General features: G+C 33.1%; 3 protein-coding genes across 4 annotated transcripts; 2 read left to right on the top strand and 1 right to left on the bottom strand.

Moving 5' to 3' along the window:
• The first annotated feature begins 225 nt into the window (after window positions 1–225).
• On the top strand, window positions 226–5174 carry LOC147071892 (aarF domain-containing kinase 1-like). The gene is made up of 5 exons (XM_085947416.1): window positions 226–885; window positions 975–1385; window positions 2182–2355; window positions 2470–2670; window positions 4075–5174. The coding sequence occupies exons 1-5, from the start codon at window positions 466–468 to the stop codon at window positions 4390–4392; spliced, it is 1524 nt and encodes a 507-aa protein (XP_085803542.1). The 5' UTR covers window positions 226–465; the 3' UTR covers window positions 4393–5174.
• Window positions 5175–5658: 484 nt separating this feature from the next.
• LOC147071891 (U3 small nucleolar ribonucleoprotein IMP3) lies at window positions 5659–10886 on the bottom strand. Its single transcript, XM_085947415.1, has 4 exons — window positions 10632–10886; window positions 10330–10541; window positions 6337–6512; window positions 5659–5778 (listed from the first exon to the last, which is right to left on the bottom strand). The coding sequence occupies exons 1-4, from the start codon at window positions 10766–10768 to the stop codon at window positions 5755–5757; spliced, it is 549 nt and encodes a 182-aa protein (XP_085803541.1). The 5' UTR covers window positions 10769–10886; the 3' UTR covers window positions 5659–5754.
• Window positions 10887–11473: 587 nt separating this feature from the next.
• Window positions 11474–16561, top strand: aft (cap methyltransferase 2). 2 transcript variants are annotated; one of them, XM_085947414.1, is made up of 4 exons: window positions 11474–11815; window positions 12090–12275; window positions 13278–13398; window positions 15197–16561. In XM_085947414.1, the coding sequence occupies exons 1-4, from the start codon at window positions 11483–11485 to the stop codon at window positions 16468–16470; spliced, it is 1914 nt and encodes a 637-aa protein (XP_085803540.1). In that variant the 5' UTR covers window positions 11474–11482; the 3' UTR covers window positions 16471–16561. The 2 variants fall into 2 exon arrangements, with proteins under 2 accessions (XP_085803540.1, XP_085803539.1); XM_085947413.1 differs by having other exon boundaries at window positions 11474–12010.
• Window positions 16562–17729: the final 1168 nt, after the last annotated feature.

Genomic DNA, 17729 nt, shown 5'->3' with positions numbered 1-17729 from the left:
GCCAACTTAGTCTTAGTAATAGACACGGAAGCGGTTCGCGATATCTCTAAAGCCATAGACAAATAAAATGTTTTTAGATAGGTAGTGTACATACTTTAGGTAAATATAATATTTATTAAATATTTTTTTAAATTATAAAATTATGTCTTAAGGCTTAGAGAATGGTTATCGTCATTTTATAATTCATATATTTATAAACTAGGGTTTTTGTCAAGATATATCTATGTGTATGGCAATTTTTAATAAAAGTGTCAAAAGCGTATTTTTTCTTCGATATGTTTATTATGGCACAATCAGTAAATAAGTCTGTGGTTATCGCGACTCGTGATTAGCTATACATAGGCCGACCTAGCCATTTCCGTATTGTATTGGCAATTAGCATCATGTCTTGCATAATAATAAATGTTACGTGTGATGTACTAATCCACAAAATCTGACATTACACCATTGGCGCGAATTTCAAAAATGTACCGTCGTGTGTTGTACGGTATCATCGGAACAACCTCCATAGGGACTGCAGCAAGTCTTCACAAAAATGATTACGAAATAGATGCGATAGCATTTGTGAGAATGACGCGAGCTGCCATCACAGTGTTTAAAATAGGTTTCTACTACCAGACGAATTTATATAATAAAGGGCTCGATAACACATCAGATGAATATGCAGCCCTCAGAGACAAAGTCCACAAAGTTGGTGCTGATCGACTTCTGGAGCTGTGTAAAACTAACAAGGGGGTATACATTAAAGTTGGACAGCACATAGGAGCATTGGATTATCTCCTTCCCCCTGAATATGTTGATACGATGAAAATATTGCACAAAGACGCTCCTTCCAATACCGTAGATCAGCTATTTAAAGTCATTAAGGAGGATTTGAAGAAAGATGTAGGTTTGTTTCATCATATGATTTCTAAACATTAGTTTCCACAACTTATTTTCCAAGCTTATAATATAATTTTACTGTTATATTTCAGGCAACTGAACTATTCGATGAATTTGATCCGATACCCCTCGGCACCGCTTCCCTCGCTCAAGTCCATAAAGCCAAACTAAAAGATGGAACTATTGTAGCTGTTAAAGTTCAGCATACCGTCGTCAAAGGCAACACCAAAGCTGATCTACGATCCATGGAAGCTCTAGTAAAGATAATGACTTGGGTATTTCCTGATTTCAGTATGCAGTGGCTTGTAAATGAAACTAAGCACAACATCTTCAGAGAATTGGATTTCGTTCAGGAAGGACATAACTCGGAGAAGGCCGCCATTATGTTTAAGGATTACCCGTGGTTGAAAGTGCCTAAGGTTTACTGGGAGTACAGCACAGATAGAGTTTTGGTGATGGAATATGTGGATGGTGGCCAAGTCAATGATCTAAATTACGTGAAGGTAACATAAATATCCATCCAACAGACAGACGCTATTTAAATATACAAGATTTGGGTCGGCCACTTAATTGGTAAAGCTCTCACCCTGAATGCAATAGATGTGGGTTCAAATCTTATTTGGTCCAAGATTTATTTCAATGATTTTTATAATTGGTTTATTTTGAGGATGTTTTAAATAATTGTGTATAATCAATGAAGAATGTTTCATTCTTAAATCTTGTCATAATATTATTATAAAATAGATGTGTGCACTAAGATAAGATGTGAAGGCATAACTGATATGATATTTAAGTCCTTTCAATATATTATCCATACAAATGTAATATTATTATATAATTACAAAAAAATCTGTATGTAACCCAAGTCATAAAAGATAAATTATTATCTTTGTATTGAATACTGTACTACTGAATGTAATGAGGATTGAACCTCAGATTGTGTATTATTGAAAAGCCTCTGAAACATACATATTAAAAAATCCTATGAAAAAGTTAGAGGGTGTGGAATTCGAACTCACATCTTTCAATGTTCGGTTGTGTATGTACTCTTATCCCGCCAAATGAAAGTTATTAGTAATAATTTGCGTAAATCATAAACGGATCGATGGTTCAAAAGATATGACCACATACCAGGACAGCAAAAGATGTAAGTTTGAATCCCACTTTTTTCTAAATGGGTTATTTCTGAGGATCTCCAAAATAATTCATTTTCATTACATATAAAATCTAACTGTGAAGTCAAATTATATCAATACTAACAAATGATTGACTACTTACAACCTGTGGATTAATTTTCAGGCAAACAACATAGACCCTTACGATATATGTAGAAAACTCGGCGACTTGTATTCCCATATGATATTTGTCAACGGATTCGTTCATAGTGATCCACACCCTGGTAATATATTGGTAAAGAAAAATCCTGGAGAGAAAGATGTTACTGTCTACTTATTGGATCACGGATTATATGCGGTTTGTTTCTAATATTTACTTTAATTTTAATGACATGATCTATGTATAATATTCAAGTATGTACATGTCCCTGTGTAGTGTAATATGTATTGAATAATTGTATGGTTTTTGCAGAATTTGACTGATGATTTCCGTTATCACTACTCGCAATTCTGGTTGTCTATCATTGACAAGAACCTCGACGCAATGAAGTTTCACGCGGAAAGTTTGGGCATCAAAGGGAATATGTATGCCGCATTAGCTTGCATCGTCACAGGAAGACCTTGGGCGGTTATTCTAAAAGGCATCGACAAAATAAAACCAGGAAGCCTAGAGGTCTTTATCCCTATTAATTCTATTACTAAATGCACTACTATCATTGGCCTGTTGTTTTATAAAGAATATATATATGTATATACCTATATATTTTTATATCAATTAGAAGATTAAATTAACAATTCATTTAAACCGTTTAAGCCTGTCAAATATACGTAATATTTTTTTAATGATTTTTAAGGCTGGCAAAATCTAGCCGGTGCCACTGACTTACATTTACCACGCCTACTACATATAGTCTTACATCGCTTCAACCGCAGAATACACACTTTTCCGAGTACATTCCTCATTAGATGTTTATCGCTTTGAGTCTAGCGATAAACATCTAGCCAGCAGCTGTAACTACGCATACTCACGCACGTGTTATTGCGGCCCTTTCGCATCCTCAAGTGGTTATCGAATGCATGTGGTCTAACAGTCATAATTGTATGGATCGTTAGTGTCTGTTTGAGTCGTTCGTGCTGTCTTGTCGTTTAGACATGACTCGTAAGAATATTAAAGGGTACATTGGATGCCTCAAATGCTTGCACTAATTCATGAGTTGCGACGGGTAGGTAAGGTCTTGACGAAGAAATATTCCATTTATCTAAATAATTTGTATTTTTTCCGTTTCTGGGGGGAGTCCCAGACCCGAAAACCCCCTTGTGTGTGTGCTGCCTATTTGTATTCCGACATTGACCAATTCCATCAGACTTCATCATCCTTATTGCAATAATTCCAAAATAAGATTAATGCAATCAGTAATATAGCTACACTCATAATTCAATGTGTAAAGGCACTGTCTTCTCATCCTTATTCTCCAGTTTCAATTCCCAAAGATGTCACAATACAGTTATGTGATTTTCTCATAGCTGTGTATTTCTGTGATTGTTGCACTGCTACTACTGCTATTACACTATTATCGATTGGGCCTCATGACCTGTTTTAGTGTTTAAAAATATCCAAAATACTAGGTGCCATGCTATACATCCACCAGTATAAATTGTCCACTGAGTAAGGATGCCACATGATACCATTTGACATATCATTCAATACTTTTTATACTATGTTGAGCTTAGTTCCAAATTCAAACACCTGACGATTTATGATGGTATAAGATACTGATACCCAGATGATTTCATTATATCATGATAAATTATTCACATATTTAGATTTTTTTGGCAATGTCCTCTTTGCCAATTATAATTCAATGTAACAAATAAATTATATTTTCTTCATTGCACCCAATTGAAATTTATAATGTCAATTTAGTTGTGTACACGGTTATATAATAGAATAAAATAAATTGGCAGAGGATAAGAAGTGCTGTAATTTTATTTAGCTTTTATTATTCAAGATCATTTGGATAAGATGTATTGCTGATGAATATAATATATCGATTAAAATGATTTTATTTCTTTCCAGAGAGATACAGTCCGCATGCAATTGCCTAACGTGATCGACAAAATAGCTTTATGTTTACAAAACATTGACAGGCAGGCATTGCTAATTCTAAAAACAAATGATTTGATACGAGGAATCGAGTACTCGTTGAAAACAAGCGACATGATGTGCGGTTTCATGGTCATGACAAAATGCTGCCTTATCTCTGTTTACAATGAGAGATTTAGAAACGCTGAAAATCTTCTCAACAAAGTTTTCATCAGTATCAGCAAAGCATGGTCAATGTTAAAATTCTACGCATACTTTACTTATTTAGGTATTAGATTAAATTTTAAGTAAGTATTCATAGTTTTTATAACACTTTAGACTAAACTGCACACCAAAATCATCGCATCTACAAATATGGACTCAAATGTAGTAGTTTAAACAGGTCACAATAATAAGTGAAAATGCTGCACGGTTGACATCATGTGCAAGATGATCGCCATCGCTAACACTGTTTACATTGCCCCTATTGTATCGTGTGGTCTGTGCACCCAGCCGTTTATACTTATTATCCACTCGAACTAACTAAACCTTGCTTACAACAATGACACGTCATTAAACTATTTTAAAACTAAATTTAAACCAGAATGTCGCCATATTATATTAGTGCACAGGGTTGGTTGTAGAATAGCACTAACTATTCAATGTATTATTAAATAAGCCATGTTATACCAAACAAACAAAACATATTCTTATCTAGTCAAAAACAAAATAATTATTTATCAAATTATACCCTACGATGGCTGAGTCCGCTACCGCGTCGGCTTATGACGTGGGTCCCGGATTCGAATCCCAGGCAAATTCACATGTTGTTTTTCAATGTGTGTTTGGACCTAGAGTATGGACCTAATAGGTTGAGAAAGTGGCTAACATCTGTTTCTCGTAAAAATAAAAATCTGTTAATACAACCTCCACTCTGTGGAGGCCCATTATGATCTTAGGATCGGACATGGTAAAAATTACTTTATTATTTATGAATTGTTATTCAACATTGTTTGTATTTTGTTATTATTGTTGTTATTAGATAGATAGTATGAGAACCAAATAATTTATTAAAAAAATATATTTTCAATACTACCAATTTCTTTAGTTTAAAAACCTGTCCTAAATCAATAACTTTACAAATAAGTAAAATTATTGAACAGAAAAAAATTACCAAAGAGCTTGGACTATAGGCAGCTAGATGGAGTTATATTATGAACTCTTGGCATTACAATTTATCAGCTGAATGCAGACTATTCTAACCCACATTTGAAATATATAAGAAGAAAGTTCTTTGAAACAACCTTCTTCAATATTTACTTTTTGTATAAATAAATGAACACATCATAATATTTTCGTAGGACTATATAAATAATAAATAACTCGAGTACTTACGCTATTTCAAAGAACACTTCGCTATGATTTTGATAAAATGCATGGTTAAAAATGTTGATAATCGGTGATGTCTACTGCTGATGAGAAATAATAATTTATAGCTGAATAAACTAATAAGGCAGGAAATTTACTCTTCATATTGGAATTAAAATTACAAAATTAAGATGAATATTTACCATCAAATAGAATTTTGAAATGTATATTTATTTTATTGTTTCTGCAAATATTTAGTTACAAAAATATGTCTTAATATTACGGGCTATTATTTTAGAATTTGATTCACATGATGTCAAAGTCGTCTCTCTGTAACAAAGAAAAAATTATTACACATACCAGTTTCAACAACTGAGATTGGCTGCCAAATAAAAATACCTTATGATCAACAGATAAATAGCTAATATGAAATGCAAAACTGTATAATATACTCGATCTATGTCATACTTAGCTACATTTTCAGAAGAAATAAAAGTTCATATTCAAATGATTGATTGATACCTACACCGTCATCTTGAAACAAGAAACACCAAACACCCATTCTTAAATGTCGTGAACGCAAAATTACTTTCAAAAGAACTTCAATAACCCTTTATGAAGTCTATTGAATAATGAGTTAAGTAAATATGCAAAATTAATCATAATTGAGAAAAAAAAGGTCGAATTGACACATAATGATACCATCAAAGTTGTCCAAAACTGAATTTTCTTTTGGCTCTCCTGAAAAGTTGTGATCTTAGACTTGATGCGTTTTTCCTTTCACACACAGATTTATTTATTCATATGATATGTATAAGTATATACTATGTTTTAAGCTTGGGACATAGTAGCAATTTAAAAAAAAATATCAGCATTGATCGAACTTACGGTTTGATTATATTCCAATATATGTTTCCTGACTGCAGAATTGTCTACCCATGTGACGAAATCTTCTAGTGATCTACTGACGAGGAATGCGGGATCTTTCACTAATTCTGGACCCACTCTTACGTGTCCCTGCTGTATCAGCTTTGTCGCGCCTTTTACAGATTCAGCCATTTTGTCTTGAGAGAAATTAACAATGAAACAGAAATATTAATAATCAAATCTGTAGATATATTATAAACTAGCCATATAAAATTATGGTGTTCTTTTTTGAAAAAATGTCACGACATGAAATTAGCAAAGGTAAATCGAGAGTACATTTTGTACGGAAATCGATGACACAGTGGACAAATTATCAAATCAGTACATTATTGCATGGGGATGTAATTATGTACTGATTGCAATCATTAGACATGGGGAATTGACATTAATATGACTTAGCACCATTTATACAGACCGCCAAATATAACTTGAGGGTGGCACCAGTGTTGTGATCTGTGTATTGTGAGCTATTAGTTCTCCAAACGGCTACACTTCAAGTTAAAGTTTCCATAAATGATGGGTATACCATAAATTAGTCACTTTTCAAAGCAAAATGTTTAGCGTTCATAAAAAAGGTAATAAATTAATTAGTTATATAAAAAATACACTTATATCATCAGTGAGCTTGAGAAATTTCATAGATTTCATGATTCATCAATGATAATATTATACTATTATCTCCCATAAGTATGATTGTTAAAGTGTAGATTATTCATAATGGGGAAACCTCTCGTCTATCACCATCAAACGATCATTCGTCGCCGGTATCAAACACTGGAAGAGAGCTATGAGTTCAGGAATAAAATTGCATACTAGTATAGTGGTGGTCAAACCGTGGCGCATTGCATCTTTGTGCCTACTTATTCTTTTGAAGTAGGCGCCATAACTGAATCTATTTTCAACACCTGAGTGTTGATTAAAAGCAAAACAAGGTCGCGAATAACTGATTAAAATTTGAAGAATTCTCTGCTGCTCTCAGTAACAAATTTAACACCAAACATTGAAAGACTAGCGAAATCCAAACGCTCAAAAACTCTCAGTGCTCCATCCCGCTCTGAGCTCTCTCTCTCATCCAACAACTGTGGTCCAGAGTTATCTTCACCAAACGAGACTCTCCGGCAGCTGTAGTACCATCAGCGGGGTCCACGACAGCGATTACCCTCTCGTCCAAGAGATCATTTCTGACTATTGTAGATTGGTGCTCCAACAAACGTGTGTTTTTTGAACTGACATAAATTAATTAATTTAATTGCGTGATTGATTTATTCCTTTTCCTCCCCTAATCGAAGCAGATCCTACCCTTATCCCTATTTTCAAACCCCAACCGTAAGAAGGTAGAAAAGGTGCTTGAGTTGTATGCTCCAACAAACGTGTGTTTATTGAACTGACATAAATAATTAATTTAATTGCGTGATTGATTTATTCCTTTTCCTCCCCTAATCGAAGCAGATCCTACCCTTATCCCTATTTTCAAACCCCAACCGTAAGAATGTAGAAAAGGTGCTTGAGTTGTATGGCGCATCTGTGAAAAAAATTATGCAAAAGGTTGGCCATCCCTGGTCTAGTAGATATTGGCATCAAGATAATAAGTTTTCAATAATTGTAATGAATAAATCTTTTCAGCCCCTATTATTAAAGTTTAAAATAAAATTTCAACCAAAACTTAGCTTAACTAACAACAAGTAGGTGCCTATCTAGCAAGTTTTAAAAACTACATAGGTAAATCAGTTTGGTACCATTTTGTCAAAAAAAAAAAACCTTGAAAAACAGCCTGTTATTCACATTTTAAAATGTAGAAATCACAATGCCCATATACCAAACCAGTTCAAGCAATATAAAATATTAAAAAAATATATTTCATTACCAATAATAAAGGCGATTCAATTCGAGCTATAAATGCCAAAACCAAATGAGACAATGGCGGTCGCCAGAATTTATCCATCGCATCTTCTAATTGAAATCTAAAACATAACACAATCTACTTTATTCCAGAAACAAGTGAAAACCAATCGACAAATCCCACAGCATGCAGTGGGCTTTGAAACATAGGTTTTCATTAGTTTTTGGGAATTTTCAGTAAATTGTGCTAGCCCACTTAAGCAAGATTATTTATGGAAAAATCCACATACTGACACCAACCATTGTTGCGCTTGCTTCTGACATTGAAAAACAATTGTATAATAATAATTTTTAAATGTCTTACATAGTATAAATTGCTGTAGCAGATGTTTATTTTCGGTACAAGTCGGTTATGGGGAAGCCAGGCGGGAACCGCGCTAATTGCCATAGCCGATTTTAACAAAATTCATGAATTCAAGGATGAAAAACCTAACTTAACCTAACCCAACCTAACAAATAATCCAGTATATCGGCTATTTACAAAATGTGTTTGCCGCTGGCTTCCCCATAACTGACTTGTACCTTATTTTCTTTTTTTTTTATATTTTAAACATGTGAAATAATGTTTTCTTCACGATATGGAGTATATGAGGCGTCGAATTACAAAAAGCGACAAGTCCACAATTCAATATTTTTGGGAAACAACGTTTTTATGTTTCAAGCTTCAATTATTTGTTTTAACGTGAGATTATTTTTTCCGTTGTATTCTATGTCGAAATTAGAACCAAATGTCAATTCGTTTCAGCCGATAAACTCTTAAATCTAATAAATATAGGCAAAATAAAATTGGACATAGCGTTACTTGTACCTCACTTTTTAATTTATGACGCATAAGGCACATATTTCCATGGCACTGTCATGAGTTTACCAGATGCTACAGCATGGGATACGCCATTTTCAATATTGAACGTTCCCTTATTGGTTGACTTAAACACGCGCGAAATCAACCAAGCTTTAAATAATATGAAACACGGACTTGGCGCTTTTTGTAATAAATCGAGACTTAAATTTTTTTTTTTCATAGGGTTATGTCGCGTTTTGGAATTTATAGATCAATACATATTGTGTAAAATTATATAAAGAATATGTGCGTATTTTTTTCTCGATTTTGACCAAATGTGGACTTATCACTTTTTGGAATTAGACGCCTCATATATTATAATATATTATTATGTACGAGGGTTGTCCATAGGTCTCCAAGGCGCTGGAGTCGCGTGGAACGTTTTAACGCAAGATCCAGCAACACTGGCGTGTAGCTTGATTCCCTGCCTACAAATCCCCACCAATCCGAGCTGTCTACAACGCTAAGTTTGGGTTTGGTAGCCGCTCGCGATGGAGCTTCCACTCGCCGCTACCGCCAGGTGTGAGTTACGTTCTGTTATTAGTTTTTTGTGTGCTAAGGGACACTACGCCCATAGAAATTTATCAACAGTTATGTGAAGTGTGTGGACATCAAAAACGTGTGAAAACGGTGCAGAGTTTAAAAACGGACGTACAGACGTCCATGGTGAACAGGGTGCCGGACGGCCATCGGTTTCGGACGAAACTATTGCAAAAGTGGAGGGTAATGGTTGAAGATCGGCGGGTGACGATTCGGGAGCTGTGCCCTGATGAAATTGATCCCTGATGTCAATAAGACTACTATTGACAGAACATTTGCATTATCACAAGATGTGTGCAAGGTGGGAAAGAAGAGGTTGTATGTTACCTGCACGCCGCGGTGGAAGAGTTCTATGACACGTATATACGAAAAATGCTACATTGCATGCAAAGTCCGGGCTTTCCAACAATGTATAATTCTGTGTTTTTCTTTGTGAAAAAAATTGGAGACCTTATTTTACGGACCACCCTCGTATATATACTGTATTTTTACCATTAGTTTTTCTCCATTCATTGTCTTTCCAATTAATATAAAACAAAACATTTTAAATTTATTGTAGTGACAACTACTACAGCAAATGTAATACATTCAAACAATGTCATCGCTTGAATATAATATATTTGTAGATGTAGTTACAATAGTAATCTAAAAGGGTGAATGAAGGCTGAACTCACTTTTGTACATGATAACAGGAAGTCTGCGCCTACAGAAAGAAGTAGCTGTGACTTCATCTGCCAAACTCAAATCCCATCTCGTGGAAATAAGTCCCATTACAAACAATTTTTCCAATAGTTGGGCGCTACATTCTGTTCTGAAGTGATTTTTTGGATCTACATCTTTTATCTTCCGGGCCAATTCTCGCACTTCTCGTGACAGCTTATTGTACCTATAAAATGAATGATATGGGTTACTGAAGATTCATCACCTTCTAGATTTTTTGGACAAAACTAAATTTTGTAAGCTGTACGATACTCACTTTGTGTAATCTTCACGTTTTTGGATGCAGAATTTTCTCATAACCTTAACTTCGTGGAGATTGTTGTCAACTTTCCATGATATGAAATCAACTTTCTTTAATAACTTTTGTTCATGATATTTGAGTTTACGCACCATTATTATTTAATAATAATTGGATTATGGATTACTTATCTGCGAAATTGAAAATTAAATTATTCCAAAATCGTGTGAACGCACAAGGTCCGACGTTTGACAGCTATTATATCCATAGAGTACCTATATCTAGCCATAGTTTATCGCAATATCCATCGATTTTGTGTTGCATTTCTATTTTCAGTCACGTAAATTGACTTTCGATTTGAAAATAAGACTAAATAGGTAATTGAAATTTAAATTTTCCGAAATTTTTATACATTATATGAATAATAAAATATTGATTTTATCAGTTTGTTATAGGTAAATAATGTTGCTTTATAATCAAACCCTATTAAAATTGCCGCATCTTTTTAGTTTTCATACAGCTATAACTAAACCGTCTCGACAAATCCCACCTATCCGTAATCAAAGTAGATAAAGCAAAGAAAAAATAAGTATTTTAACATAAATGTTATATATAATTATTTTTAAATGTAATATTAACTTCCTATTTGATTAGATTTTGACTGATCAATAATTTTTAAAAGATTATTTATCTTGTATGTTCTACCTAATAGTGATATTTTATCTCGAGCGTGTTTGGTAATTTTTACCATAAACAAACGCATGACATTTTGAACGCGCTAAAAAGAAAACGAAGAAAGTATTTTAACTAACGTCAGATTATCTTTAAACTTGTTTACCAAAAAAAGAATCAAAGAAGTTAATAATAAAATGTCATTTGACAGGAACCAGTTTCCGAAATCGTTTAGCAGTTCTAAATTCAAAAAATCGAAACGACCACACAGGCCTCACCAAGAACAAAATTATCATAACCCTTCAGTGGATTCAATTTTTAACAGTATTTTTACATTTGACAAATACGGAAAAGAATGGAATATGCCAGACGCATCGCAAATATTTACATCAGAGCCGTGGGATATTCCGATACTGCAAAATTTAAAAAGCGATCTAAACTTCCAAAAGAGTCGGCTGAATGACTATTCTATAGAAGAATGGAGTCTTCATACAAAAAAACGCAATGTCGCTGGAGACGTTCGATGGAGAGTACGATCGAAAATCAATCCAGAGTTTTTAACACAAGCATGGACGAAATTTTATGAATGTGCTTATACCTTTGATATTGTCTCTGAGGACGCTATAAAACTAAATACTTTTAACAGCGTACATCTATGCGAAGCTCCTGGAGCGTTTGTAGCATCGTTAAATCATTTCTTAAAGCTGAATTTTAAAGATCTAGAGGTGATTTAAAAAAATTATAATGCACGACTATGAAAATTAATAAAGTGTTTATATTCAACAAATTTCTATTTAATTTCAGTGGAATTGGATGGCATCGACTTTAAATCCGTATTACGAGAGCAATTCATTGTTAAGTATGATTTGCGATGATCGCTTTATATTCTACACCTTGGGTCATTGGGACTTTGGCTTAGACTATTCTGGGAACCTGATGGACTGGAACAATTCACAATACCTTGTCAACAAAGCGAAAACAATTGGAAAAGTATGGTTAAAACTTCAATATTTTCATGCAGATTATAGACTTTAATATTCAGTAATAAAATTATTATAACCGGTGTAATGTTATGCCTAGTGCAGACCAAGATACACCGGTTCGGTGATCATTGAACATTGAATCAAAATTGCAAACATAAACGTAAATTTTAACATGCAGGTATATTTAACATCTTTTGATACAATTAATGTCCGTGTATTTTTGTTTTTCATTTCGGATGGAAAACATTATTCATATTATTATTATCAGGAAGTAGTTTGGTCAATTTGGCAAATTTGGTCAAATACGCATTTTGCCAAAGTAAAAAAATGCGTCATCTTCAATCTCATTCATAATAATATATGGCATTCAGCAAGATGGCATCTGGATTTGCAATGATGTGATTGGTTGAAATATATTTGGTGCCGCTTGAAAATAAACTTGCTGGATTTGTCTGCTATCAAAAATTAGAATATAATTAGAAATAATTGACACCCACAGTGGCGTGGCTTAAGCGTTGGACTATCACGCTGTGGGTCTCAGGTTCGAATCCTGGGTCTGGCAAGTACACATATTGTTTTTCAATTTGTGTATGAGTCAGGGTATGGACCTAATAGGTTGAGCAAGTGGCTGACATCCTTTTCTCGTAAAAAACAAAAATCTGTTAATACAAACCTCTACCCTGTGGAGGCCCATTTATGATCCTATTAGGATAAGACATGGTCGAAAAAAAAAAAAAAATTAGTCTCATATTTAGGTAGGCTTTTTAAACGATTTGGTGTTAAATTTGGCGAATTCTGAAAATTAAATATACATTCTCATTTTTTTTTGAGTTGACTACTTTTGAAAATTACCTCCTTAATTATCCTTGGTCTGGATTCTTTATTGAGTCCCGGAATACATTTTCAAAGGATATCTAGTTTAAACATATTGTACTTAATGTACAATAGCCATTTTGAAAACTGAAAAAATGAACATACTCTAAGAAATTTATTTCATTCAATATTACAGATCGATCTCATTACAGCAGATGGCTCAATTAATTGTATGCTCCATCCAGATGAGCAGGAGACAATCGTATACCCCTTAAATTTCTGCGAAATTTTTACAGCTCTGCAATTGTTATCAAAAGGTAATAGGCTATATTATTATAAACTAGATACTTAATAATATGTTATTATCTATGTTTCACTGTACAACGATAATGCTGATTTTCATAACCCAATAAAATCACATGTCCAAAATCTAACAAAAAATACATATTATGTATCGATACCACAGTTCAATAGGGGAACAACTCAAAATTTAAAGGTTTTGAGTTAAGAATGCCATTCGATGTAGAATAATCTTCTCTTTATAATTCAACAAAAAAAATAATCAAAAATTTCTTAATTCTTTCACAAAAAAATGTGTCATAAAATCGAATAACGCTTTCCGAGATAAATCAGTAATTCCGTTATATAATCAAATTTATTGGTTAATTCTTTATTAAAATGTACAATTTCATTGTGCATTGATGAATTCCACTAAATTAAATATAAAAAAACATGCACTTTCATCGAAATCAAGGCTTTAAAATTAAAATGAGAATTACTGCAAAAAATTAAAACGCCATTATCTTGGAACAAGGTTTTATGAGTTGTTCCCCTATTGAACTGGGGTATCGGTATCTATATTCTTTATCTTCCGAAATGCAAAGGCTTATAGAAAGTGATTAATTAAAAAGATATAAACTAATACTCACGTACAGGGCCGGATTTATCATGGAGCTAAAGGAGCCCAGAGGGTCCAAGCAATAATTTTTGAATAAAACCTTGAGACCTGTCGCGCACATTGAATCTGCAGGGTCCAAAAGCTCGACAAAATGATCTAGCTACTTTCAATCCAGTGTACTGTTGTTGAATTCAATTGCAAATAAATAACTATTGGCAGAAATGTTTCAAATTTGTATATCAGAGCTTCGTTATAGGATTGGTTTGTCGAATATCCGTTTTTGTCGAAATCGACCTTTTAATTCAGAATGATTGTTGTATCTAAATGGACCAGAACCATCCTTTTCTTTAAATTACATTGTAATGAATACAGCATTCATATGCTGTAAAAACAACAATTTAAATACCTCCATGTATTTAAATATAGGATAATGAAATTTGTTTTTTGTCTCCTGAACATTTGACATTTGGTCTATTCGACAAACCAATCCTACAGCGATGAGAAGGCACCACAGCATTCAGATGTTATGACACGCAAAAATCAGTTTTGCACAGATTATTCAAAACTTTTGTTGTTGGAAGACCTGCGATATGATAAAGCAAAAAACTTTTTGTAAAAAAAGGAACATTTAGCATTTTGTAAAATAGCATTTTTTCTGTGGGCCCCCGATATGTATTAGCTCAGGGCCCCTCTAAGTGTAAATCCAGCCCTTCCCATGCATACAATTCTATTTTGCTTATATTTATAGTAATTATTGTTGATTCATCAATTAACAAAAATGGGCATATTGTTTTAATTTAAAAACATACGATGGAAAAAGAAAATAATGTTAAATTAGCCATATATTTTCATTTCGAACACAAAAATTACATTATTGATTTGTGCACATATCGGCTTTTGTATTCTTATTTTTCATGTCACGTGAATGTGGTAAACTTATGATTTGTGATGTTCATTTCATCTAAATATTTGAATTTACTAATGGTAATAACCAAATTACCAGCTAATATCGGAAACAACCGAGGAAGTCTTATTATTATCGAGGCAAGCTATTATTATTTTCACTGGCTGCATGATATCAAGCCATACGGCCAGTTCCGAAAAAACTGATATAAAGATATTATCGTAAATTACGTACTTCACATAAAGTAGCTGTGTTTTATTCTGTTTTTAATACCTTTACATTGTATAATGCTGACTCAATTAATTTATTTCAGGAGGCTCATTTGTTGTAAAACTTTTTACCATTTTCGAACACATTACAATTAATTTGATGTACATATTAGTGGTATCATTCGAATCTGTTAATATATTCAAGCCAGTTACATCAAAGCACGGTAACTCTGAAGTCTATGCAATATGTAAAGGATATTGTGGATTTTCTTCAATCGAAGGATTCATCAAAAAAATTGAGACCGTCTTTGGCACGGATGAAGTAATGTTGAAGGCAATGTTCCCTCTTCACTGCTTGCCTGCTGATTTCTTAGATCAAATAAAATCTTGTGCAATGTTTTTCTACAATATCCAGGTCGCCACGATAGATGACAACATATCAACTTATGAAAATCCTCATTTACGAAGAGAGATCAGTTTAAAGAAATACCGCTCTGCCGTAGCTTGCACATTTATCGATAAATATAGACTAATGCCGATTGATACCACAGATGAGATCTTAAAAGGATTGTCCCATGAAGATACGATTATTCATCTCAATCTAAGAAATCACACTGGCTCATTTAACGAAAGACAACACTCAATACAATTATCAAAAGAAGAAGAGATTGCTAATATAGAAGATGAAATATTATCTCTTAATAGTTCTTTCATAACCATTGATGATTCTCCTAACAGATGGATCAATTGCAAAGAACTCCAAAAGGTTGATTTGATGTTTACTTTCGGTAAACCTATAGATAGAGTAAGGTCTTCTAAATTCGTCCTGTCTCCTATCCTCACACTTTATAATAAAACTCAAGAGTTTTATTTAAAGAATTGTGACACCGACAATATGAATCTAGATACCTCAGAATCTCAATCAACTGTCAATGAGTATCGTATTAAATTTCAATCACACAAATCATCACAAAGTTTTGATGATTGGGAAAAGGCTTGCACAACTATTATTAATGAAAAATTGAATACATTATCGGATGGAGATTCGTTGATATTGGAAAATTATAGCTTATTGACACAATTCAACGTTGGAATTGTATACATCATCGCTGAAACATCCTTCATGGAAATAGGTTTTATTCGAGACTATGGTATACATTTGAAGGGTTTCCGAAATAAATCCAGTGCATTGAAAATTATGGAAACTATTATCTCAACTTATAATACTATATCAGCAGAACAAGTTAAACGTACATTGTTAGGAGTGATCCCCATACCTATTTTAGGCCATGGTAATTTTTACCAAAACCTGCTCGCCTATAATAATAATGAGATGTTGCATTCTTTGAGACAAATGATTTCTTTAATACCAAATTGATTTTTTATTTCTATCTTTCTTACTTTGTACAACACAATGTGAAATGTGATATTTTTATATGATGTGGAATACATTATTATACAATATACACCGTAAATTGTTTTATTTTATCCCACTCAAAATAATTCTATAAATTTTTGAACATAACAATTGATTATAATGTACATTGTACAGTATAATATTATTAAGTCAATTATTTTTATTTATGATTGAATATACGCAATAGGGGTGTTATATCGAAAGAAAAAGCATTGACACTATTTTGACGCACTTACCTGCAAGTAAGGATGTCATATCAAAAGAAACAGTGTCAATACTGGTATCAGTATATCGATACTATTTTGAGATGCCTAACTGCAAGCAAAATACGTATAGGTATTCAAATCCCACTCAGTTAAAAATTTTTAATAGTTATGTTTCAGAGTTTTTCCAAGTTATGTATTTTCAAATGAAAAATTCTTCACTCTCAAATCTCGTGCATAATTCGGTCTTGAATAAAAAAATAAGTAATGAATGAAGATTGATTGAGTTGCGCTGAACCCTTACTCAGGGGATGAAAGAGGTATATGAGAAAATATCAGCACCATTGAGGTTTGATTTTTTCATTGAGCTCTTAGAAATGTTCTTACAAATGAAAATGGTACATTTGCCCACCTTCAGTTTGGGCAAACCCAGTATAAAATCTCATTTGTCGAAAACCACTCCATACTAATCAGTTAATGCCTCATTAGCTACATTCCATTTAGTAAACCGGACTAATGCATCAAATCTACATGAATTTAGCTAAATAACTATCCTATTATAGTAAATCAATGACCAGCACGCTTTGGAACCTGTACATTCCACAGCCATACTGTGGAATTTAGCTGCAAATTTAATAAAAATTATATTCTATGTTTTCATTTGTTCACAACAGCTTCTTTATGGTTCATAAAATATCAAGTAGGCAATGAATAATATTAAATGTGTGCATTTTCGGAAAAAGCCCTGATAATTATTTTTTTAAACAGGTGGCGCGCCAAATAAATCGAACCATAGACTTCTAAATAATTGATGTCACATTTCCACAAATTAACAACAATAGTTTCAGTGATGCTACTCGTCGGATCTAGTAGAACCACATAAATAATAATATGCGAGTTATTTGAAAATGACTCCTAGGTACAATAAAATTCATTTAAAACTTAGATACCTAGGTACCTACATCAAGTTTGTACCCAACTGTATTATAAATTATGTTTTGTAGGAAAGTTGTTTCA

Source organism: Rhyacophila brunnea, unplaced genomic scaffold, assembly GCF_057557595.1.
Source record: "Rhyacophila brunnea isolate RB1 unplaced genomic scaffold, BYU_Rbru_1.0 scaffold_2, whole genome shotgun sequence".
NCBI lineage: Eukaryota > Metazoa > Arthropoda > Insecta > Trichoptera > Rhyacophilidae > Rhyacophila > Rhyacophila brunnea.
The sequence above is the reverse complement of the archived record's forward strand: the minus strand, read 5'-3'. Positions and strand labels throughout refer to the sequence as shown.